This window comes from Sus scrofa, chromosome 15 (assembly GCF_054392235.1).
Source record: "Sus scrofa isolate SSC_HxYL_T2T_F1_AM1 chromosome 15, Sscrofa_HxYL_maternal_Yorkshire_Landrace_v2.0, whole genome shotgun sequence".
Taxonomy (NCBI): domain Eukaryota; kingdom Metazoa; phylum Chordata; class Mammalia; order Artiodactyla; family Suidae; genus Sus; species Sus scrofa.
The window spans coordinates 124,661,467-124,686,254 of record NC_139397.1 but is presented as its reverse complement, the minus strand read 5'-3'; the positions used below and the strand labels follow the sequence as shown (position 1 = coordinate 124,686,254).

General features: G+C 42.5%; 1 protein-coding gene across 3 annotated transcripts in view; it reads left to right on the top strand.

Moving 5' to 3' along the window:
* The window catches only part of KLF7 (KLF transcription factor 7), a 96,918-nt gene that overhangs the window by 65,501 nt on the left and 6,629 nt on the right, over positions 1-24,788 (top strand). For all 3 annotated transcript variants that reach the window (XM_084997896.1, XM_021074496.2, NM_001097487.1), the window contains 1 exon segment: positions 17,799-17,922. In XM_084997896.1, the coding sequence (XP_084854022.1) occupies positions 17,799-17,922 (124 nt within the window).

Sequence of the window (24,788 nt, the reverse complement as noted above, 5' to 3'; positions counted from 1 at the left end):
GCAGACCTTGGGAGGCACCCCATACACAACCTTTTGTTTCCCCCTTATTCAGTCAATTTCTATAGCCTGTTGGCACTACTTTCCAACTATGTTTTCTATTTGTTCACTTTTCCCCTCTCCCACCGCCAGGAGCAATGCCGTCCATGTTGCAGCCATTATCTTCTCTTTCCCAGACTCTCGCAGAGCCTCCTAGAGCGTCTCCCACATCAGCTCATTTCCCTCTGCAGCCCATTCTCCATTTTGTCACCAGGGTGATTCTTAAAGATTCAAATCTGATCGTGTTATGCCTCTGCCTAAAAGCTCACCATGGCGGCCGTTGTTCTTAGAATAACGTCCGAATTCTTAAATGTGGTGTATAAGAGGAGCACTGTCTGATAGAAATAGGTAATACAAGCCACATGTATGATTATAGATGCATATCCTGGTAGCTTTATTTAAAAAGTGATTCATTATACTAATTAATTAAACACTGGGCTTTAATTTCAGCATGTAATCAATGTTAACATGTATCGATGAACTGCTTTACATTTTTTCCCAAAACTAAGTCTTTGATACCCAGATGTATTTTACACTTAGAACGCATCTCAATTCAGAGTGCTCACATTTCAGATGCTCAGGAGCCACCTGGCCCTAGTGGCTCCCAGACTGGACTGAGCAGTTTGGCCTCTGGCTGATTCTCCAGGTCCCTTGTGTCACTCTCTCTTTGGAGTTCACACCCTCCTCATCCTCCTCTTTGGATTTCTGGGCTAGGTGTGGGAGAGGATGTGGCAGAGGGGTGGGAGTTTGAGAAAGTAGCCCAACACGGAGCCATCTTCAGTCTACCTTTGGGCCCTGCAGGGCTTTCAGACAGACTGAGTTATGGGTTAAAAATGAAGCCCTTGCTTTCCCATTGGCCCTGGGGATTTCTATTTGGTTGTCACGTTAAACTGATGTTTTTTTAAAAAGGTGAAGGCAGTGAAATGCAAAACCACTGGTAGAGTTGATATGTGGTACCAACTTTGACTGCCTACCCCACACAGAGGTTCTATAGTGAGTAGTATGATTATATGACCTAAAGGTGAGACCATGGGATATGATGAGATGAGTGAGGGGTGATTCATACCCCTCACTTCTAGCCTCAGGAGATAATGTTCCTTCACTTGTTCATTTTTAGAAATCAGGACTTCCCTGGTGTCTCAGCGGGTTAAGGATCCAGCATCATCACTGCGGTGGCTGGGGTTCAATCCCTGTGCTGGGAACTCCTGCATGCCATGGGCGCAGCCAAAAAAAAAAAAAAAAAAAAAATAGAACAGCTATTGTAGGGGGTGCATCTAAAGAGTTCTAACATTCTTTGGAGTTGAAAAATTTATTTTATCAGAAAATATTTCCAAAAGGAATATGAACATTTATTTTTCTTGTTGGCATTTAAATAAGAGGAAGAGTGAAGTAGAGGTTAATCACAAGGACTCTGAAGGTGAGACTGCCTGGGTTTCCATCTTGATGGTAACACCGGTAAGGTGGTGAACTTAGTGACTGGCTTAATTTCTCTGATCCTCAGTTTCTTATCCATAAAATGGGGGAGGATAATCATATGTATCACATAGGGCTGTTGAAAAGATTGAATCGTATGTATCACATAGGGCTGCCCTTAGTGTCTGCAGTGCCAGCACATAGTAAGTGCTTAATAAAGATTAGCCAGTAGCCCAGGTCCCCAGGATTTATGAAACACCATCATCAATTGAGGATGGATGGAATTGGGCCACACTTCTTGGCTTAGGATGAACATTCAGGATGTTTTTTTCTGGGAGTTCCCATTGTGACTCAGCAGTAATGAAACCAACTGGTATCCATGAGGATGTGAGTTCGATCCTTGGCCCTGTTCAGTGGGTTAAGAATCCAGTGTTGCCATGTAGGTCACAGATGTGGCTTGCTTGAATCTGGCTGTGGCGTAGGCTAGCAGCTGCAGCTCTGTTTCAACCCCTAGCTAGAAACTTCCATGTGCCATGGGTGAAGCCCTAAGAAGACCAAAAAAAAAAAAAAATTATTTTTCTGGAAAGATACATTTATGGTCCGTGTGTGACATTTTGTGTTTTTCTCTCTTATTTGGTTTTCTACTATATGTATATCTATGTGAGGAAGAAAAACAGAGACATCTCATCAGGGTTTGATTTACTGTCTTCATATCTAGTAGAAAAAGCTAGTGGAAAAGCATATTTCAGTGAATGAGATATGAAGCCTGAGAGATATGGTGAGATATATACCCTATATTAGTGGTACATGGGCTATGAACTATTTTTCTGTGTGTGGTACAAGGTTGTGCTATTTGGCCCAAACCCTTTGTCTTTCTAATCACTGAGACAGTCCCAGCTAAGAAGTTAGGGTTTGGAGAGTTATCTCTGATCATTAAATGAAAGACTAGCTGCAGGAAGTGGTATGCTCCTAGCATGGAGACACTGATCTGTACCGATCTTAGCTAGAAACACATGATTGGAGGCCTTTTATTTGCCAGCAAGTTCTCTCCAGGCACTGGGTGCTGATAGGAGCCACCTTGCATAAAGAAGGGTGTTTGTTGGGAGTATTTTATTTTATTTTGTCTTTTTAGGGCCATACCTGCAGCCTATGGAAGTTCCCGGGCTAGGGGTCGAATCAGAGCTGTAGCTGCTGACTTACACTGCAGCCACAGCAATGCAGGATCCTAGCCACATATTCGACCTATATCACAGCTCACAGCAACACCAGATCCTTAACCCGCTGAGTGAGGCCAGGGATCAAACCTGTGTCCTCATGGATACTAGTCGGTTTTGTTACTGCTGAGCCATTACAGGAACTCCTCGTTGGGAATATTTTAATAATGACTTTACCTACATAGTACTTTATAGTATACAAAGCACGTGCCTAAACATCATCTCTCTTCATGCCTCATGCTGACACCATTGTCAAAGAAGAGATTAGCCCCGTTTTGCAGGTGAAAAAAGTGAGACTCAAAGAGGATGTAACTTTCCAAGGTCACATAGTAAAGAGTAAGAGCCAACACTAGAACTGAGGTCTCCCAATTGCAGGCTGTGAGTGTTTTCCACTAAACCATAATTGCAAACATGATAACTCCATTTCTAGATGTTCTGGCAACCTTTCTGAATTTAAAAAAAAAAAAAAAAGTGAATTGAAATTTGAAATAATGTTTGTACTGCAGGTTTTCCATTTGGGCATGTATCGTTTTCATTCATTGGTTTCTGTTACCCTATGAATTAATAAGAACATAAATGGAACTATTTGTGACAGAGATCCAAGCTAAAAGAGGCATAGAGAAAATGGAAGTTTTTTGTTTTTGTTTTTCTCTTTCATGTAAAAGTCCAGGCTCCCAGGCAGGTGTGCTCTCAGAAGCTATCAGAAGCCCAGATTCCATCCGTCCTGTTGGACCCCCTTCCCTAGGATTTCTGTCCTTAAGAATCGCCCATGTCCATGCAATTCTAGATAGCTGTTCCCAGGCCTGCTTTCCAGGAACTAGTTTTCATGCAACTATTTTGAACGTGTGGAAGGGGAGAGGATGTCCCAACCTTTAAAAGTACAGCTTGGAATGGCACTTGTCACTTCCACTCACATCTCATCAGCCAGAACTTAGTCATATGTCGACATGCAAAGGAGCTGGGAAATAGAATCTTCATTCTGAATGGCAATGAGCCCAGCTAAAATCTGGGGATTCTCTTATGATAGAATAGGGGAGAATGAATATAGAAGGACAATTGGCCATTGCTGCTCTGCTCTTAGTCTTAAGAATAGTCTCTTTTTAAGAAATTTAAATACGAAGCACTTAAGTTGAGAAATTCTAAATGTATAATATGGTAAGAAAAAAAATTCTAGTGCATTTAAGTTTGTGGCACATTGCAAAATCAAAATAGCTGCATGAAAGCTTGGTTCCTTTGGTAGACCAGACATTCTGAATGGAAATTTAATTTCCATTTTGTATTTTATGAGAATATGGCTGTATTGGAATAACATGAAGTGATTGGGAGATGAATAACTTTGAGAGAGCAAGCCTATAGGGTCAAATTAACCACATCTTAATATTCTTGCACATTTTCCCCTCCAAAGTATAAAGTCACATTGCATTGACATTTTCATCCAGGGTGAAAATTTAGTGGAAGAATGAAGATAAAGTCGTTTGTAGCTGTGGGTTTAGCACAGATGAAATTAAGGCTGTTTGAGGTTAGAGGTATGTAGGATGACAGATTGTGTGCGGGTGTTTCTACATATGTGGGTGTCAATATGTTTGTACTGAATTGTTTGCATATTTGGGGGGGTTGTGTGTGTGTGTGTGTGTGTGTGTGGATTCCATAGGTGACTCTAATCATTTTTTCTTCCTAATTCCTATCACAGAGCAGCAGAAAGAGGGTGTAGGAGGATCTAGGTTACAGTGCTTAAAGGAAGCTTTAATTAAGGCCTAGTCATGGACACAGTTGTTTGTTCAATCAAGTTAGTCCAGGATCTTTGGAATATCTCCAGCATTCCAAGTCTTGGAAATATAAAGGAGAGTAAACCTGGCCTCTGCCCTTCAAGGGACCAGCCAGTTTGGGCCTTACAGCATGTAAACAAATCACTCAAATAATAAGACTCTTCTAAAGGAAGTTACAGGAACAGAGAGGAAAGGGCACCCAAGGCTACCAGAGTCATATCCCAAAGGACATGCTTCGTGAGGTGCTGGCGCCATACATTAGGCTAGACTCTGAGGACACAACTGTGTAGAGACCTGGGCTCTGGCCTCAAGGCAGTCAGCCTCCCAGGAGATGGCTTGTCAGCAAGGTCCCTAAGGCTGTGGTTCTTAACACCTGGCCAGTCCATTCTTGAAATTCTTCTTCATATACTCACCCTTCACCTCATCTGTGATACTCCCCTGTTTCTCATCTCTGGCCCTTTTTACCTACTGTTGCTTCTCCCTGAAATGCCCACTGCCCTTGTCCCTGGCATCCTTCACATTTCAGTGAAGCCTGTCTCTTCTGGGAAATCTACCCTGGTGGTCCTACAGAGTCTCAGGGGTGGCCTCCTCCACACGTCCACGCACGCACATTGATCAGACTCATTGGGCTTGTGTCCGTTGTGTGCATGTGAGGGCTTCCCCACCTGAGAACTCCCTAAAGCAGAGACCCTTTCCTTTGTGCTTTAATCTCCAGTGGTGGTATTGCTCAGCGTGTATTATTACCAACAATCAGTGCTGGCTGAATCCAGGTTGTTCACACTGAAGAGGCGGATGGTATTTTCTCCATTGGTGAGTTAAACCAGAAGTCTCTGTTTTTGACTTTGCCTGCTCATTTGTGGACAGAGATGAGGGGTTCTAGACGTTCTGGCAACCTGGATGATGCATGTTAGGGTTCGTGAATCTGGAAAGCAGAGTAGTAACAAAGCTTTTCATACTGTTGATTTCTGACTGATCACTTGTCTTTTCATTAGCAAGTGTCATACCGAGTGCAGAGGGTGTGCCTGTGCTAGTGCTGGACGGTGGTTGATGACAAAGAGGCAAGTGAGAAAGCCTCTAGCTCTGTACCTAGACACACATCAGATATGCAATTGTATTTATTGAATGTGGCGGTGGGGGGTGGGGAGGGGGATAAGATATCCCAGTTTTGAAAGTAATTTCCATGAATGTGGGTGGGGGAAAAACAGGGAAAAAAAAAAAAAAATCAAGGCATGAAAAGGTACATCTACAGGAAATAGCAAATAAGTGGCCAAAGAGTGAAAACTCAGACAAAGCTCTAGTCTTCAGAGGAGGAGAAATACTTTGGGCTGGGGTGACGTAGGGAAGACAGATTTGAGGACATTCCAGTAAGCCGGAAGGGCTGGGGAGGGCTGCTTGGGGATGTTGGGGAGTGAGGGGGTTTATGGAAGGAGTGGTGGATAGATAAGGGTAGAAAAATAAGTGGGATGGTTTTATGGACATCTTTTCCTAAGCACATAGGCCGTGGTATGTGAAAAGCATCTTGCTTAGGTTATCATTTGTCAAAATAAGAAACTAAAATTTTCCCTTGGAGTTATTCTTTTTCTTTTTTTTTTTCTTTTTTTTTGGCCTTTTTGTCTTTTTAGGGTTGCACCCACGGCATATGGAGGTTCCCAGGCTAGAGGTCTAATTGGAGCTACAGCCACAGCAATACCAGATCCAAGCCACATCTGTGACCTAAACCCCAGCTCATGGCAACACTGGATCTTTAACCCACTGAGCGAGGCCAGGGATCGAACCCGAAACCTCATGGTTCCTAGTCGGATTCGTTTCCGCTGCGCCACAATGGGAACTCCAGGGTTATTCTTAAACGTCATGCTTGGGTAAGGTACATATTTGGGTTGTTTTAGCTAATGGGGAAATTGTCCTTGAAAAAAAAGGGGTTAATCTTGGAAGAGAGTTAAGTTATACAGACAAATTGATGTTTTAAATCTTGACTCAAAATCTGGAGGGAATTGGATCCATATCTATTTGACTTGAATGGTAGCTGATCCAAGGGAGGGCCCATCTCTCCATCATCTGTATGTAAATGATCCAGTCTGACCTTGAGGATTGATAAAGTTACTTTTTTGTTTTTTAATTTAAGGCAAATTACCTTATCAAATATTGATTTGCTTAGGCCACTTCTCTACCATCTGCATTTGTATAATCAGGGAGTAACAATTAATGTTCGCATTAGCTTAATCAGAACAAATTCAGGATGCTGACACTAGTCATTTGATAATTTCCTAAATCAGGTCTGACATGGCTTTTGAATTATCCATTCTTATGGGTTTTCTAAATCATTGGTCTATCTCCTTTCATGTATATCACATATGCAGCAGAAAATTAACTTTTTATCCTAATAGTAAGTGTTTTAACCTTATCCAGTTTTTAGTTGGCAAAAATGAAAAATTCAGTGAGACAAATTAAACATCCTCAATTAATGTGATGTGGGCTGATTGATGACGTCCATGTGTCCTGGGGCTGGTGAGATTTGTTTGAGCCTCCCCCCACTACACACCGGTACTGGACCTCCATGCCCCCTTTTTCCCCATGAATCCCAGATACCCAATCCTCTCCATTGCCCCCAGGTTTCCCCAAACCTGCCTGGCTGGTATCAAGCCTACCCCCCCTTCAAAGCTCTATGCTCCACAATTATTCTTTTTCTCACTGCCTCACTTCATGCAAGAAGAATAAATTCCTGCTGATAATACTCACTTGAAGTTGTACCCTTGAGTTGCCAGCCTCTGAAATTCATTAGATCTTTGGGGGGAAAAGGTCCCTGTTCTATGTTGGTTGCTTCTGAAGGGCACACTTCCGCATTCGAGGTTGCACTGCTTTCACAGCGACTTGGTGATACTTTTCATATCAACTAAGCTTGGAACATGTTGTTTGGGGTTAAAGCTACATTTTTTTTTTTTTTTTGGTCTTCATTCTTAAATTTTTTAAAATGATTCAGAAATTAATAGTGTGGTCATGGTTATAATAATTGACACTTCCTGCAAATGTCCTCTGCAGTCGTGATATCTTTATATTTGAATGCAGAAATCAAAGATTGGCCATGAGTTTGAAATGCATAGTTCTTAATAATCAAATTCCTTCCTAAATACATCAAATTGAACTGTGGCTTATAGAGTAATATCTTTATTGCCCAATGGAAGAAATATCCTACAAATTAGTTTCAGATAAATTCACGTGGTGTAGTTATCTTGGCAGGAAAAGAGACAAATGTTTTAACAACTTTTCAAATTTAATTTCTGTCTAGCTTTTAACGTTATTGTAACTTTGGTAATCACCAAAATGTAGTTAAATTTCCGAATCAATATTATTCTTTAATTTATCCTTAAAAAGCAAATAAAAATAATTTTAAAAATTAATATTGGACAACAGCAACAAAAACAAGCCAGTGAGAATCAAACCAAAACAAGAAAAGAAATGCAGAAAAAATTACCATGCTGCCAGGGAAACCTTTAGCCCCAAATGATCATGCTAACCTGTTTTACAACCTGAGAACATATAACTTCAGGTATGAGTGTTGAGGTCTAAATTTTTAAGTGAGTTTACAGTCTTTTGAGAATTACTCTCTTAAGAGTTGTGGGGTTTTGTTCTGTTGGGGAAGGGAATTAATTGTATCTCAATGAAAAATTACAATACACATTTTTATGAAATAAATAATCAGTTTGACTCTGAGAGTATTATGATACCCCTCACCTTATGGGAAACGTGCTGTGGTATCTAAAAACACAAGTATTGGAATCACAGGTTACACATTTGCAAAAACTCTGATTGCTGAGAGCTATATTTGCTCCAACATCTGTGATATTGCCAGTTTTCACCACCAATCTAGTCGTCCTTCTGCATTTCAGAAGGAGCATTTTGGAGGAGGTTAACAGTTATTAAAATGAAATATGTTCCCCCAAATTGATGGAATCCTATGTATTTCCTGGCTGTGTGACACAAAGCATGGTGGGCCCGAGAAGTGATTCCGTGCAATGCTTGGCCTCCAGTTTAAGTCTCATGGAGAAGCCCTTGTGCCCTTGCCCTGCACACAGAAGTGACAGAGGTCTCCGTTCCCATAGTCCTCGCTGGCGTGCCTGCCAACTTCCTTTTGATATCACCACCATCGTCAGTACATCCTTTATCCATATGGGACTTCATAATTGACCAGTCACTTTTATGAACTAGATTCCATTGAATCTCTGTAACTAAAAGGGAGGCAGGACAGATGTTTTAAAATTTCTTTCCCACACGGTTAAGAACAGTAAGTCCACCAGAAGTTAACTCATCCTACCAGGCCATATTGCTAGTGTGTGGCAAAGCCAAAACTACAAGAGTCTGTTTTCGATGACAAGTGTATTTTTTCTCCACCTGACCAGTGATTCAGTTTCCTGGAGGCATCAAGGGAAGTCCACCCTGATGGTCCTATGGAGTCTTAAGGGTGGCCTCCTCCGCACGTCTGTGCACACACATGGATCAGACTCATGGGGGCCTGTGTCCCTTATGTGCACACGTGGGCTTCCCCACTTGGGAACTCCCTAAAATAGAGACCCTTTCCCTTGCGCGTGCATCTCCAGCAGTGTCACTGCTCCATGTGCATTAGAACCAACAATTAATGTTGGCTGACTCCAGGGTTGTCACACTGAAGAGGCTGATGGTATTTTTATCATCAGTGAGGCATAGCAGAAGTCTCTGTTTTTGACTTTGCCTGCTCACTGTGGACAGAGATGAGAGGTTTTGGATGATGTACATTAGGGTTCCTGAATCTGGAAAGCAGGGTAGTAATGTAATTTTGGGGGCTGGGCATTGGGAAGAATTTAGGAAGGGGGAGCCCTTATGCTTGAAAATGAATGGTGGGAATTCCACACAGAAGATAGGTTTTAAACTAGTGCTGTCCTCAATAGAACTATATGCAAGCCACATATATGATCTTAAATTTTCTGGGGAAATAAGTGCTACTTTAAAAAAGAATGAGAAGAAATAGGTAATAATAATTTCAATAATATGTTTTATCTAAACCAATATATCCAAAATATTATTTCAACATAAAGTCCATATGAAAAAATACTGGATGTATTTTACATATTCTTTTCAATAATAGATCTTCAATATCCAGTGTATTCTGTGCTGCTGTGGCTGTAGTGTAGGCCAGTGGCTACAGCTCCGATTCAACCCCTAGCCTGGGAACCTCCATATGCCACGGGTGTGGCCCTAAAAAGACAAAAGACAAAAAATAAAAAATATTAATGAGGTGTATTTTACATACTCTTTTCAATGATAGATCTTCGGCATCCAGTGTATTCTATGTTTGTTGCATGTCTAAGTCCACATGCTAAAATTTAAATGGTTAAAGTCAAGTGCAGTCCTACCGAAAGAAGAGTATAAAATATTCTGTATATTGCTTCCGATATTAAATTTTAACTAAAATTAAATTAGAAGTTCGGTTCTTTAATTACCTTAGCCACATCTCATGTGCTCCCAGCCACATGGGGTTCGTGAATACTGTATTAGACACCTCAGTTGTCGACAGCTGTGGGGTAAGTCAAAATCCTTTCTCACTTCTCTTTACATTCTAAAGTAGGAGCTATACTTCATTAAGGATATAAGGTTTAAATCTTAGATTATAGATTTTTAATCAACCATTTTTAAGGTGGTGATCCAGGCAATGAAGAGTTAATCTAACCTAGGCCGGTTATTATGTTATTAGTTGTTTCAAACATTTTTTAAAAATTTGAGGAAATGTTTGTATGTTCTGTAAAGTGACTGGTGCAGTGTATAAACTAAGTCAGGTCCCAGCACCTACTTGGTCTTTGGGTGAGCAGATAATGGATAAACGAAAAAAAAATCAACATGGAGCATAAATAAACTACATATTTTATGTAGTAGTTGTAAATGCTTTTGAAATTCTGGGAAATAAAGCCTTTGTCTCTTTTTCCATCAACCACCTAATCTAAAAATCTTGGAAAAGGAAAATATTTAAGATTCAGCTGGAATCTAAGAGGAGCTCTGAGATAATTTTCCAAAACAGAGATAATAACTTGGAGTATTTTTCACTTGTGATACGTACACCCTGAGAAGAGATTGCCAAGCTGTGGAGTGATGTTTACTGGTTACTCTTTCTCCAATGTTAAGAAAGCTTAGTGACATTTTCTCTCACAATGTCTTTATTCCCCAGGTAGCTCAAATTCTCTAGTGCTGCTGAGTGTGATGTGAAAGCAATTGATGGATCTTTGCTGGTTTCCTCTAGATGTACTCAGTGGCAATATAAACCCATCACAAAGTATTCTTCTTCCTTTCTGTTTTGCTTTTCCATTTCCTGATCTGAAAAATTTCAAATTCCTAATCCAAGTCTTAAGGAAACTAGGACCTTGAGATGCCCAGATAATAGAAATCTAGTAACCACATTTAAAAATAAATTAAAAGAAATAGATAAAATTAGTTTGAACTGAGACCTGGGCAGGTCAAAATCTTAGTCTCCTTAGGAATTGGGTTAGGAACTTGAAATTTTGCGGATCAGAAGAATACAGAAAATTTGCATCAGCAATGTTTATTCTCAAGAGACTTTTAGTGCAAGATTCTGAGGCCTGATCATATTTCATGTTACAATCTATATCTTAAAGGCAAATGTATAGTGCAATACGTTTGACATATCACTTGTGCTCTCCCAAACACATCTTCAGTGAGAGCATTTACAAACGAATTCTATAAAATGACGCACTTGGATTCCCAGAGGGGACGTTGCTCCAGAGACTGTGATCCCAGGTGTGAGATGAAGGTTACAGGAAGATTTTCAGGATTCTCCTTTTTTAGGCTCAGGCAGATAGAGAAGAAGTGGGAAGTAATCTTTGATGGATGAAGGAATACTTCCTGAATCCACTGCTCAGTTTCACATTTTACTCCCTATCACAGAGGAGTGGCCAGGTTTAAACAAGCAAGCCAACATTTTCTACTCTTAAGCCAGTTCAGCACATAGAGAGGCTGTCCTGGTTAGCAGCCTTGTGGCTCAGTGGTTAACGAATCCGACTAGGAATGATGAGGGTGCGGGTTTGATCCCTGGCTCGCTCAGTGGGTTAAGGATCTGGCGTTGCCGTGAGCTGTGGTGTAGGTCAAAGACGCAGCTCAGATCCCGAGTTGCGATGGCTGTGGCGTAGGCTGGCGGCTACATCTCGGATTTGACCTCCAGCCTGGGAACCTCCATGCACCATGGGAGAGGCCCTAGAAAAGGCAAAGAGACAAAAAAAAAGAAAAGAAAAGAAAGGGAGGCTGTCTTACCCCTCCGTGTAACCTCGGGTCTTTGTTGCAAATGGGGATATTTTATTCATGCAGTGTATTCTGCAGGATTGAGCCAGGCCCTGCTTGAATGCTGTTGGTATCATGGTGAACAAAAGAGATGCCTGCATGAAGCTTACACTCTCCTAGGGGAAGCAGACAGCAGTCCACACAAACAATATGCAGTCTCATTTCCACGTGCCTAAGTGGTGTGAAGGGGAAAGAATCTGCTGTTCAACAGAGGATGGGGAGGCTTGGTCTCTCTGAGATGGAGACATTTGAGCAGTGCCCTGAACGAAGTGAGGGAACAAGAGTGCTCCCTGCTAAGAGGGTAGCAAGTGCAAAGGCCCTGAGGTGGGAGCATGCCAGAAGAACATGGTGAGCCAAGGTTGAAGGGGGGCAGATCATGTAGACTCTATACCAGAGGACCTTACAGGCTTTTGACATTTAAAAGCCATGGGAAACCCAGGAGCATTTACACTTTAATTTCTTCTTAACCTTTTTTGAGTTACAAACGTCTTTGGCAGTCTAGTGAACCCTGTGGAACCCTCTACAGAATGTTTTTAAATGCATAAAATAAAATCCATGGGATGTTAGAGAAAATGATTCTATGGAAATATAAAGATTAAAGTCCCCTGTAAGGGACACACATGCTCTCACATTTTCAAAGGGTCGCTCTGACTGTAGGGGCCAAGGATGGAAGTGCCAAGACCAGTGAACTTGGAGCCACGCTGTTTTCATTTTCCCTGTAGAGCAGTGGTCTTGAAATAGGGTTGTTGTGTAACAGTCTTTTTGAGTGTGGGAAGAAAAATTTATCGCGTCTGTTTATATTTAATTGACTCTAGTTCTTTTAAATTCTGTATTGAGTGTATGTTTTATTTGTTTTTGTAGTTTTTGAAAAATTGTATTGAAGCATAGTTGATTTACAATGTTGTGTTAATTTCTGCTGTACAACAAAGTGCTTCAGTTATTTATGCGTATACACATACCCATGCTTTGTCAGATTCTTTTCCCATATAGATTATCACAGAATATTGAGTAGAGTTCCCTGTGCCAGGCAGCAGGTCCCTGGAGTGTATACTTTATGATATCCTAATATATTAGGACATTAGTACATTTATGTAATTCATGAATAAATCTACATGTATTGGAGGTGCATGTTCAAAAGGTATTTGTGACATTATTTTTTGATCAATCCAATGCGATGATCATGATGTAGAAAAAGTAACTCTGTAAGAAACTTTGTCTTTTTTTTTTTTGTCTTTTTCTAGGGCCACACTCACGGCATATGGAGGTTCCCAGGCTAGGGGTCAAATTGGAGCTATTGCTGCCGGCCTACACCAGGGCCACAGCCATGCAGGATCTGAGCCACATCTGTGACCTACACCACAGCTCATGGCAACTCCAGATCCTTCACCCACTGGGCAAGGCCAGGGATCAAATCCACAACCTCATGGTTCCTAGTTGGATTCGTTAACCATTGTGCCATGACAGGAGCTCCAAAAACTTAAAAAAAGAAAAAAAAAAAAAAGCCACACTGGTTTAGACCACATTTCATTTCAGAGGCCATTTTGTGGAGAAGCATGAATTTGTGCTGTGATTTGGCCTGTTAAATCAGTCCTGATTCTCAAGCATCCTTTACTCTCCTTTTAAGAGCCCTCATCTGGGAGTTCCTGCTGTGGTGCAGTGAGTTACAAATCTGATTGAAGGGGCTCAGGTCACTGCGGAGGTGTGGGTTCGATCCTGGTCCGGTGCAGTGGGTTAAAGGCTCCAGCATTGCCACAGCTGTGGTTTAGGTTGCAGCTGCAGCTCAGATTCAACCCCTGGCCTGGCAACTTCCCTATGCTATTGATCAGGCCATTGAGGAGAAGAAAAAAAAAGCCCTCATATGCCTTATAAATGTGTTTACCCCTGATTAGATCTACTGTCACGTCTGATGTGATATGAACCCCTCCCCACCCCCGCCAGGAAAACGAGTTCCTGGGGTTAATTTCCAGAAAAGAAAAGTAGTTCTTGATACTCTCCCTAAAATTCAGGGGCTTCTGAAGAGCATCTCCTGCTGGCCCTGTGGACCGTGTGGGCATCGTCCTACTCCTTCGTCCATCCTCTGTCACATGCCTGCTTCACTCACACACTCCTTCTGGGCTTGAGTCCTGATATTTGAAGCCTGTCTCCCATCTGCCTGTCTCACGGAGACCTCGCTTGAACATTTTTGTTCGCTCTTGAGGTGCAGGGAGCCAAATGCCACAAGTGTAGCGTGTGGTGGAGGCATGACATTTTCTGTTTTATACCCAGGAATAGTATCTGGAGTGGAGCAGGAAGAGAAGGGAGGGTGAGGGAGGTGAGCTGATTTTGCACGAAATCTGCTGTTATCACTGCACTCACTGCCTTTTTGTTTTCTTTCTTTTCCACACTCCCTCTGTCCCTCTCTTCTTCTCTACCACTCTCCTTCCTTCCTTCCTTCCTCCCTCCTCCATTTCTTTCTTTCTTTCCTTCTTTCCTTTCTTCTTTCTGTGGAACACCCTACTACTGGATTAGGGAGCTGTAATCTTGACCATGCAAAATGCTGACAGAAGCATTTCCCTGACTTGAGAGTAGATAATGGTTTGTGGAAGTGGGTGTGGAACCCAGAAATGAAGCCAGCCTAACTGCACTATTTGTGAACTTTAAATATGAAGTTATATTCCCAATTCTTTGTATTTTTTCTGCCCCTCTGATTTCTGAACTCTGCCTGTTTCATGCACTACTACCTCTTTGTTTGGCTGAGTTTTCTCTTGGTTATTTTAAATGCCTTATTATTGAGTATTTGTGGAAATAGCGACATGTAGGTCAGTTATTCAGATCCTGGAAAAATAGCTTGTCAGTTATTCAGATCCTGGAAAAATAGCTTGATGAATCACTATAGCATAACTTGGCTAAACTAGCAGGACATAAAAGGGCTTGTCCCCAGTGTTATTTCTATATGGCACCTGCTGTAAGCAGGAAACAGTGTTAGCTGACATGATTGAGAGCCAAGTCAAGCTGCTGGTAGTTTCTGTCTGTGCAGTGGCAAAAGGGACTTAGCCCCTGGAAGGACACGGAAGTAGCCCCTGGGGAGAGGATGGTTGGTTTGTGCCAGGAATTAACAGAGTATCTGCATTATTTTCTGGGAAATAACTAAATCCTTTACATTATTTGTCAGAATAAAACAGAACAAAAGTAAAAAATTCAGCAAGGGGAAAAGCAAACACTTTGAAATTAAAAAAAAAAAAAATTACCCAAAGACATCCACTTTAATCGCCTTCATTTTCTCTCTGTCCTTCCTGTGTCCTTCAGAATGTGGTTGCCTTTGATAGATGAGTCCATTCAATTGTGGGATTGATTTTGAGGACTGGATCTCTGCTTGCTGCTGTAGAATGTCATGGAATTTCCAGAGGCCTTGCTACATTTGACCCATGCTTGGTGCCCAAAGTTCCAAGACCCTCCAGTTTTACTTGCATTTGAAGGTCTCTGGGGGTAGAGGGCGTTTTGAATGCGAAGTCTCAGGTGCCTCGTTCTGCGTTTGCTGTCATTGTTTGTGCCAGATTTCCTTGAAGTCACAGAGCCTCGTGGGTGATCAATAGCATTCAGTAAAATGATGCCAACAGGCCTCTCTGAGAGCACACCTCTCTCTCCAGCTTGGGTCTCTTATTTCCCCTTCAGCATCCCACTCCTCTGGAGCACATCTGAAGAACACTCTTTTTCAGGTCCATTCTCCAACAATATATTGAAAAAATATTTCAAATGCAAAAGACTCTGTTTTCCAATGTTTAGGTTGCCCCCCGTGACTCCAGGCACAGCTGTCTGGACCCTGAGCCCTGGGACTTTGCATCGACAGCCAGTTAGACCTGTCTTCTCAGCAGCCTCTGAGAATATAGGCAAATGGGGGCAGGGAGGGAGCTCAGATTAACTGAACATTTACCTCATGCCAGGCTCCAGAAACACCTGGTACACCACAGCTTGTTTAAACCTCACAATAAACATGGGGATCTCACCCCCATTTGACAGAGAAGGACACTGAGGCTTGGTGTCTGTCATGAACAAAGCAAGATCCCAGGTGTGCCAACTCCAAAGTTGACTTGACTCCTCCACTCTTCGCCTTCTTGGCAGCAGGCACACTTTTCTAAAATCGTGGCTTTAAGGATCCAGAAGGTGAACTTTTAACACCGCTCTGTGCTGCTGCTGCTTTTTTATTTTTTCTGGTTTCCAAAACTGAATGGGTTTCCTCCTGCGCCGCTGGCCTTCCTTCATGTCCTCTTGGTTCGATTGAAAAGAAATGCCCGCGTTTCTCATTCCTCTTCTCCATGGGTCTTACAGAGCGGTGGCTCACTAGGGCACCAATTTAATGAAATAAAAATTTCAATCATGTTTGGTCCAATTCTAGGTGATACAAATACAGAATTGTGAACACTTTGTAGTTAGCTTTAAAGAGAAGGGAAAAGGCGGAAAGAAGAAAATGGGTCAAGTACAGTATCTGGGCAATGTCTCCTTCAGTGCTGCCTAGTGAAGGGCGATCTATTAAAAAATGGAGACGTAATGGGACCCCCATACTACCTTGGCACTGGTGTATCCCGAAATTTCAGGTTTGGCAGTTTATAATATTTACCAGTTATGTGAATCTTATATGTGCCCAGCACTGTTCTAATTAATATATAGTGCATATGTAAATTAGTTTATCTTCCCCAAACCCTTTAAGGTCCATACTACTATTATCTCTAAGAAAACAGAGGGCACTCAGAGAGGGTGATTAACTTGCCCCAGCCTAGACAGTTAGGGGCAGACGTGAAAGCTGAGCCCAGGAAGGTTGGCTTCAGAGCTGTTGACTGCACTGCTAACCAGCTTCTCAGTTACAGGGCTCAGGAACTTTCATGATTTCAAAGATTATTTTTCTTCTTATTAGAACCAGTCCTCCATACAGTTGGAAGGGTAAATATTTGTCATGTTGGGTGACAGACGTTGATGAGTTTAAAAAAAAAGGTCTTAAGAAAAGTCATGTACTTTCTCTTCCATATTTCTCCATCTGTATTTACTGTGCGAAAAGGTCACTTGAGCACAGAGCTCGAATTTCGTGCTCCTAAGCAACTTCATGGTGGCTGAAACCTTGCTCTACAAATTGACTTTAAAAATATTTTGTAATAATGTGTATCACTCTCGAATATGAACACTCGAGTCATTAAGTGACGAGCTTCTTTTTTTTAATAATCATTTTTACTTTTTCTATTATAGCTGGTTTACCGTGTTCTGTCAATTTTCTACTGTACAGCAAGGTGACCCAGTTACACTTACATGTATACATTATTTTTTCTACATTATCATGCTCCATCATAAAGGACTAGATATAGTTCCCAGTGCTATACAGCAGGATCTCATTGCTTATGCATTCCAAAGGCAATAGTTTGCATCTATTAACCCCAAATTCCCAATCCATCCCACTTCCTAAGTAGGTCTTTTGCAACTGTACTTCACATAAATGCCAGGAATCGTTAAGTGATTTTTGTCTTAACTCTCGAATCATAGCCTTTTCTTGTGACTGTCCAGCCACTCACATTTACTGGAAGGAACAGGGGTTCTGGGAGACCCGAGCTCCTTGCCTTGTCAGGCAGCTGCCTGGCTACAGTTTGTGGTAGGAGGGAAGAGGAGGAGGGAGAAGACCAAAAAGGCTAAAATGGTAAATTACTGTAGGTTCTGGAGAAAAATAGCATTAGAAGCATTTGTGGTTCAGATGAAAATAGCACATTTCCTTTCTGCTTGGAGTGTGGGGGGTCAGAGTGCTCCAAGGAATAGAAAATAAATAAAAATTGATCCCTCACCCATCCGAGGAGATGCTCTGGCTCTGGGAACTGAAATGATGGCTCTAGATTTGAAGATCTTGTGAAACCACTTTTGAAGGTTAATAATAATAGCAATAATAACAATAAAAACATCCAGAGACTAAAAGAAAACTATGATATGCTCTGTTGGGAAATGTAGTTCTTTCCAAGTCTGAAGAATAGGCAGCAGACCCTGATCAGGTGTATCGCCCTTTTGTTCCTGTTGCTGACCATGGTCATTCCATCTCTTCTTGCAGGTGAGAAGCCTTATAAGTGCTCATGGGAAGGGTGTGAGTGGCGTTTTGCACGAAGCGATGAGCTCACAAGGCACTACAGGAAACACACAGGTGCAAAGCCCTTTAAATGCAACCACTGCGACAGGTAAAGAAACTAAGAAGCTCCTGGGATGGGGAAGGGAGATGGTAGAGTGGGCGGGAGGGTGGGCGGGTCGTGTGCTCTTGGGTTTATCTCAAGTGTGTCTCCCAGAGACTCAGGTGTGGGCATGCCTTTTACTTCTCCACTGAAAACACCTATGAGATAAGGGTGCCTTCTTGCATGTAATCCAGAGATGGTATGAATGCTTGGTTCAGTTACGCAAGTATTTCATGAACACCAGAACCATGTTAGTCACTGGGTATCAGTAAGACAGAGCTCCTACCTCCAAGGAGATGACTGACACATGATTCTAGTATAATAGGAAAAGTAGCAGGATAGAGAATGGTCACCTGTTGCTTCTGATCTTTTTATTAACATCAATACCATTTTTCCTCTCATCCTTAACAACATGAGAGCATAGAAAGCCTGCTTAACAGAGGGAAGGTTAGTTACAAGGCTTTCCTTTGAGCGCTGCTAGGAATGCAGTTACTGAAGAGAGTTCTCATTCTTTGGGGGCCTGAACCATCCTTTCTTTGAGAATAGGTGCACAGGTCTAAAAGATGGCCAGGCTTTGAGAACTGATCCTATAATTCAATTTCAAACCTTCAGCATTTGATAGTGGAAGAAAGAGCACGTAGCAACAGATACTACACAAGTAATAGTATCTGACAGCCCTGGCATTATCAACCAATAAACCCCAAAATGGAGACTCTGCAGGCCAAGGTGAAGGCAGGATTAGGTTTAGTCATAATCAAATAATGGGCTTGCATCTGAGCGTGTTATCCTTCTAATCCTATTTCTGTGTTTAAAAGGAAGCTTAAGAAAATTAACCATCTTTTTAATGCAATACTAAAGGTCTCGGTTATGATGAGAGAAATGCTTCTAATACGATAAAAGCCCTGAAAGCCTCAGGGTTCCCCGGCTCGGCCAGCCGCTCGCAGGATGGCAGGAGGGCTGTGCAGGATGTCCGCAGAGGCCTGGCTCTGCGTCGGAGGAAATGCGATCGCTTTCGCATCCTGCCTCCCCCATCCTTGTGCCGGCACCTCCCTTGCCAGACCTTCCTCTGGAGTAGTGCCTGTTTGTTTGGAGAGTCGGGCAGGAGTGGCCAGATCTCATGGGTGGCCAGTTGGCTTGGTGCTCCTTTAAGATGCTTATAAAGGAGCGATCATGTTTTTCCTCCTTTTTTTTTTTTTTTCCTTCTTCCTGAAGAGGCTATTTTCCTCTTATCTTCATTCTTTAAGAACTAAATAAAGCCCCCAGGCCTCCTGGAGCCTGAAGATAACCTCCCACCCCAGGGCTAAGGAAGTACACTCCATGAAGCTATTGTCTCTCATCCCCTTGGAGCTCCCTTCTGCTAACCTTCCTGCCCCCCCCAACAACCTGTTTTTTAATGTCTCTCCCATTACCTTGAGGGCTCCCTGAATTTATGTGAATCCGCAGTTGTTCTTTTATAGATTATATTTCAGTGATGATCTTCTCTCAACTCCCATCTCAAGGGCATTCCTCTCTGACCCTGGCTACTAATAGAGAAGGGACATAGATGGTCACTCTTGGTCCACAGCTTGGAGAAAGAACATTATTATATTAAGGGGGATGCAGAGGAATCCTTTATCAGTTACCCAAATAATGGTGGTAGTAGGTACAGATGAGGCACCCTGTCCTGAAGGGTGGTGAGGTTCTTCCCTGGAGATGGAGCATTATGGACAGCCATTATCCTTGGAAACAGACAGAGAATTCTTAGGGGGAAATTACCAGTTAGTATTCTTCTCTTCTTGTCTCCTGAGTTATTAAGCCATATGCAGCTGTCTAGCACTTGACATATGAGGATTCAGTCTGACCATTGGTGTGATTTATATGAAGAAATGCTTCAAACCCATTGGATATTTCAGTGAAGGACATGTCAGGGATGGAAAATTTACCTAGTTCTCTGTGCTCTTTTCTTCATCACAATATACCTGGGTTTCTGTAGCTAGAAATCTGCTGAGGTGATGGCACAAGTTCTGTAACATGGTACTTGGGGAAGCTGGTGAGTAGCTCAAAGTCCTGTGGTGTGGGCTGAGGGTCAGTGTGTTTTCACCAATGTCAGAAACCAGGGAGTGGAGTTGACTGGTGTCTCCTGACAGGTAGCACCTTATACTTCAATTGCAGGAACTGCACTGAGAATTAAAGCAGGTCTGGGAGACAGCGTAGGGAGTTGGAGTGGTCCCAGAGCCAATGAAAGGAAAGCCTGGAGTGGCTGGGGACTTGATGTTCCATAGAGGAGTTTGACCTTCAGAAACAGGGCATCTGTAGTCCTCTGCAGGACACAGAATCCTGATAGTACCACAGTGCATGTGAGCGCAGAAACCTATCTCTTGCCTTGTATAATTGGAGCAATCTGACCACCCTATTTAGAAGCTAAACTAGGATTGGGGTTTCTGGTCCTTAAAGCATGGACCAAGTCTAACTTATGCTTGCATTTCGCCTATAGGGTAGATTCAAAAAAATACATGAGTTTTTGTTTGTTTTGCTAACATTTAAAATTGCTAAATGTCACAAAAATCTCTATTCCTGGCTTTTTGTGGAAAAATCAGAAGATTTGGTAAGAGTGGGCTCACAGTCCCATGTGGCCATAATTTTCTGGAGCTGGAGAGTCATCACGTCCTATCATGGTGGCCATGTGATCACTCATGTGTCGCTGCGCCCCCACCCCCGCCCCAGTCTCCTCGGTGTGCAGCGTCAATTGCCAAGGGTCATCCCACGGACTGTTGTCTCCTCCTACTGGAGAGGGCTATTCCTCCATCTCTGTGCCTTGTCAGCAGTGGAATCAGATGGTTTCAAAGTGCTGTGTTTCCTACACTTGACCCATCGCATCCTTTTACTTGATCTGTCTGGCCCCTGAAGACGTTGGGTTTTAGGACCTCTGGCTTTAGGTTCGGGCTAGAGAAGAAAGCAGTGAGGTGGCTCTGCCATTTCTTAATGAGCACTGAGCAGGGCAGCGCACTAAGTGGTCAACTGTTAGGGGCCAGCCCAAAGAGCATGGCTCCTGACGGCAGTTATCAGGGCTGTTTCCACAAGAGAAATACGCAGATATAATCCAGGGAGACAGCTCCTAGGGTAGTACCTCCAAGATCTTGGGGAGTTGAGAGGAGGCATTTTGACCTTTGATCTCCACGTCAGCCCACTTCTAGGTGTTGAGAAATAGCAACCTGAATCTAGCCCTTTGGGGCCCTGGAGGGTTGTTATTGGTTTAATGCCCATGTGACTTTAGTGGGCCTTTTTCATAAGCAAGAGAAAGGACAATAGGGGTTTGACTAGTTCTCTGTAATGAACAAATTTCAATCACTAAGGACCTTCTCATTTAAGGTCATCTGACTGCTTTGTAGTCATAAATACCCTCTTGGGGTAGATTACCCTTAGAATTATTTGATTCTGCATTTCTAGATGCTGAGTCTATCTATTGCTTTTTACTTTACTATTCCTATGTGGAACTCAGTAAATATACATTAATAAATGTAAATTAACCATGACTGAGTATCTTGCTGGTGTGTATTGAATTTAAATAAAACCTCAATGGTAAGGGACCTCGTCTAATTCGAAGCTCCATACACTCCCTAGAATTTGAACAAATAATGATGCTAGTTTGATTCAGGAGGCATGCTGTCACATTTCATACCAGGCTAAAGATTTGGTTTGTTTTTTCCCTTTTTTTTTTTTCCTGAAAGAGCTTGAAGAGTAAAGATAGATACTTATGCATAAATTGCTAGATACCCAGCACAGGCTAGGCAATTGGCAAAAGCAGAATAAAAGTACGGAACACACACATCATTGAGTGGTTCTTTCAAATGAAGTTCTATATCAAGAATACTATTTTCCTGTAAGTTCTCAGGCTATGGAAAAGAAAAGAAAAAGGTTTTGTACTGCTAAGACTTCTGCTTTGCCTCTTACCATCTCAAATCCCCTATTCCTGTTTTGGACAGGAAGGCTCTTTTGTGTCTGCTCTCTTGCTTTCTTACAGGTCCTTGCTGCTCAGGCCTGACCAGATTAATCTAGATTAGTTTTCTAGTTGCTACCATTACCAACTGCCACAAATGTATCATCGTTATTTATCTTTGGAAATTTATTATCTCACAGTTCTGTAGGTTAGAAGTCTAGCACAGGTCTCACAGGGAGTAAAATCAAGGTATGGGCTGGGCTTCTTTTTGGAGGCTCAATGGAAGAATCTAAGTCCTTGTCTTTTCCAGCTTCCAGGTTTGCCCACTTTTCTTGACTCCTGTCCCCATCCTTTTTTTATTTAAAAAATTTTTTTTTGCCTTTTAGGGCCGCATTTGCAGCATGCGAAGGTTCCTAGGCTAGGGGTCTAGTCAGAGCTACAGCTGCTGGCCTACACCACAGCTACTTCAATGCCAGATCCAAGCCGCATCTGTGACTACACCTCAGCTCACAGCAGTGCCAGATCCTTAACCCACTGAGCAAGGCCAGGGATTGAACCCTCAACCTCATGATTCCTAGTGAGCTTCATTTCCGTTGTACCACTATGGGAACTCTGACCTGATTCTTTAATCATCGTATCAAGGCCTCATGCTGCCATCTCTCTGGTTTTTTCTTTTGACTTCCTCTTCCATTTTTTAAAGACCTTTGCAGTGACCTTGGGCCACCCAGATAATCCAGAGTAATCTTCTATTTTAAGGTCAGCTGATGAGCAAATTATTTCCATCAAGCCTTTAACTCCTCTTTGCCTTGGAACCTAACACATTCACAAGTTCCAGGGATGAGGTATAGATATTTGGGGAGAGCCATCCATTATCCTGCCTACTACAAACTCCTTAAATCAACAGCTCAGCTACTCAGAAGCTGGTATGGCCAAGAGCTCTGGCGTCAGGCTGTTTGGGTTCAGGGTTTGGCTTTGCCTCTCTCTGATGAATCTCCCATCTGGTAGAGGGCATAAGAATGGTACCTTCTTTATAGAGTTCTTGTGAGGATGTCAACTTTAAAAAAGAAATACCTATGAAAAGAACTTCCCAACTTAGATCTTCCTTTAGGCTACTGCAGTGATGGCAAGAAGGAGAAAAGGAAGAAAGGAGGGAGGGAGGAAAGAAAGAGAAGAGGCAGTGGGCAGTACTTAGTGTACCCTCAGGACAGCACAGAGTTGCACAAGTCAAAAACTAAATCCCCTGCAGGCTCTATTGCTTTTTCCCTTTTCTTTTCTTTCTTCTTTTCTTTTTTTGTACCAGTAACATCAAGTACTTGCTTTTGAAGAAAAGTTATCACCGTTTTATAGGAAATCAAATCCCCTTAGATTTGGTATCTGCAAGATGCTTAGATGGAACCCAAGCATCTTGCGGACACCAAATCAGGGCATGAAATAAGTGGTTAGAGTAAGGATTACTATTACTCAATGTGTTATGGGAGTAGATCATTTTCTACTGCACTTTTCCCACTAGACTTTGCATTTTTTTCATTTTACCTTTGTTCTGTTGTGCTTCATTTCCTTGAGGTTCTGTCCAGCACGTGTGCCTGTTTCAGAAATGACCACAGACAGTGTGCAGAGAATGTTGGGGTGAGGGGATAAGGCCGGTGTTGTGGTTTGTTGTTCTAGGAATGAGCAAATACAGGGAAATTCTGCAGAACAGGAAGCCTTTCTAACCTCACCAAGACAGCTTGCTAGCATCCCACCCTGAGTTTGGACTCTGAGGGTATTCGGGGACCCTGGGACTCTCCTCCCAGGTGGGAAGGTGGCTAGTTTCTAGAGGAGGACCTGAGGGGGAACACGCCCCCAGGGCCAAAAAATGACTGCTCACTTCTGTGCTGCCCTCTCAGGAATTCCAGCCAGAACCTGAGATTGTATGTAGACTTCAGGGGTGTGGAAATGTTTGCTCTATTAGTTATAAGCACAAAACCCTGACTCATACTGGCATTAGGGTATTTAGTAGTTCAGATAATTAAGAAGAACAGAATTGGATTAGTCTTTAGGATTGGCTGAGTCCAGGTTCTCAGATGTTGTCATTAGGACTAGAAACTGTCTCCCTTTCCTCTGCAGGCCCCAATTTTTCCCATTGCCTTCATTCTCAAGCAGGCTTTTCCCCACATGGCCATATGGACACCTGCAACTCCAGGCTTCAATCTTGGTACCCTTACCCTAAGGGAGAGAGATCTCTTCCTATATTTTCAGCAAATGTCCCAGAGCTGGCTCTCATTGACCTTTATGAGTCACCTAATGGTCACTAGCAGATTACTATGGCCATGACTTCAGCCTCAGGAGGATGGTCAGCTCCATTCAGTTGAGAGTGCAGGAGAGTTGCTACCCCGGGGACAGTCAAGTTGGTGGTATCAGAAGAAGGGCAGGAGTAAAGACAGCCACTGCGTTCGCCCTGAGGCTGAGGAATGCACTCAGTGGTGGACCTTGGATACTGAGAAATGGTTCAAAAGAGGGGGCTTATAGATCCACCGGGGTCCCCATCACACATGTTCCACTGGCTGGCTGTGCGACTCTAGCCTCAGTGTCCTTACCACACGTACACCAAAGGGGTGTGAATACTTAGCGTGGAAAGCTGCTAGGGATGTTACTGGGGTAATATTGGGGAGATACCTAGCACATGCCTGCATATTATACCATACTTAATAGACATGAGCTTTTTCTCAACTTGAATATAGAGTGTCTCTATAGATGTGCGAGTATCACAGACAGCATTTCTGGGCTTTCCTTGTGAGGTTTAAGACTAAAATCCAGTTGTTGAAATATTAGCATTTCATCATTCAGTAGTACAGACTAAGCATTCTTTGCTGTGTTGATAGTATGTGGGCGTGGCACATCTTGTTTCCAAAATACTTTTACATTTGTGTCTCCTTTAATAATGACAGTAATGATAAGGATAGTTGATGCTCATTGAGAT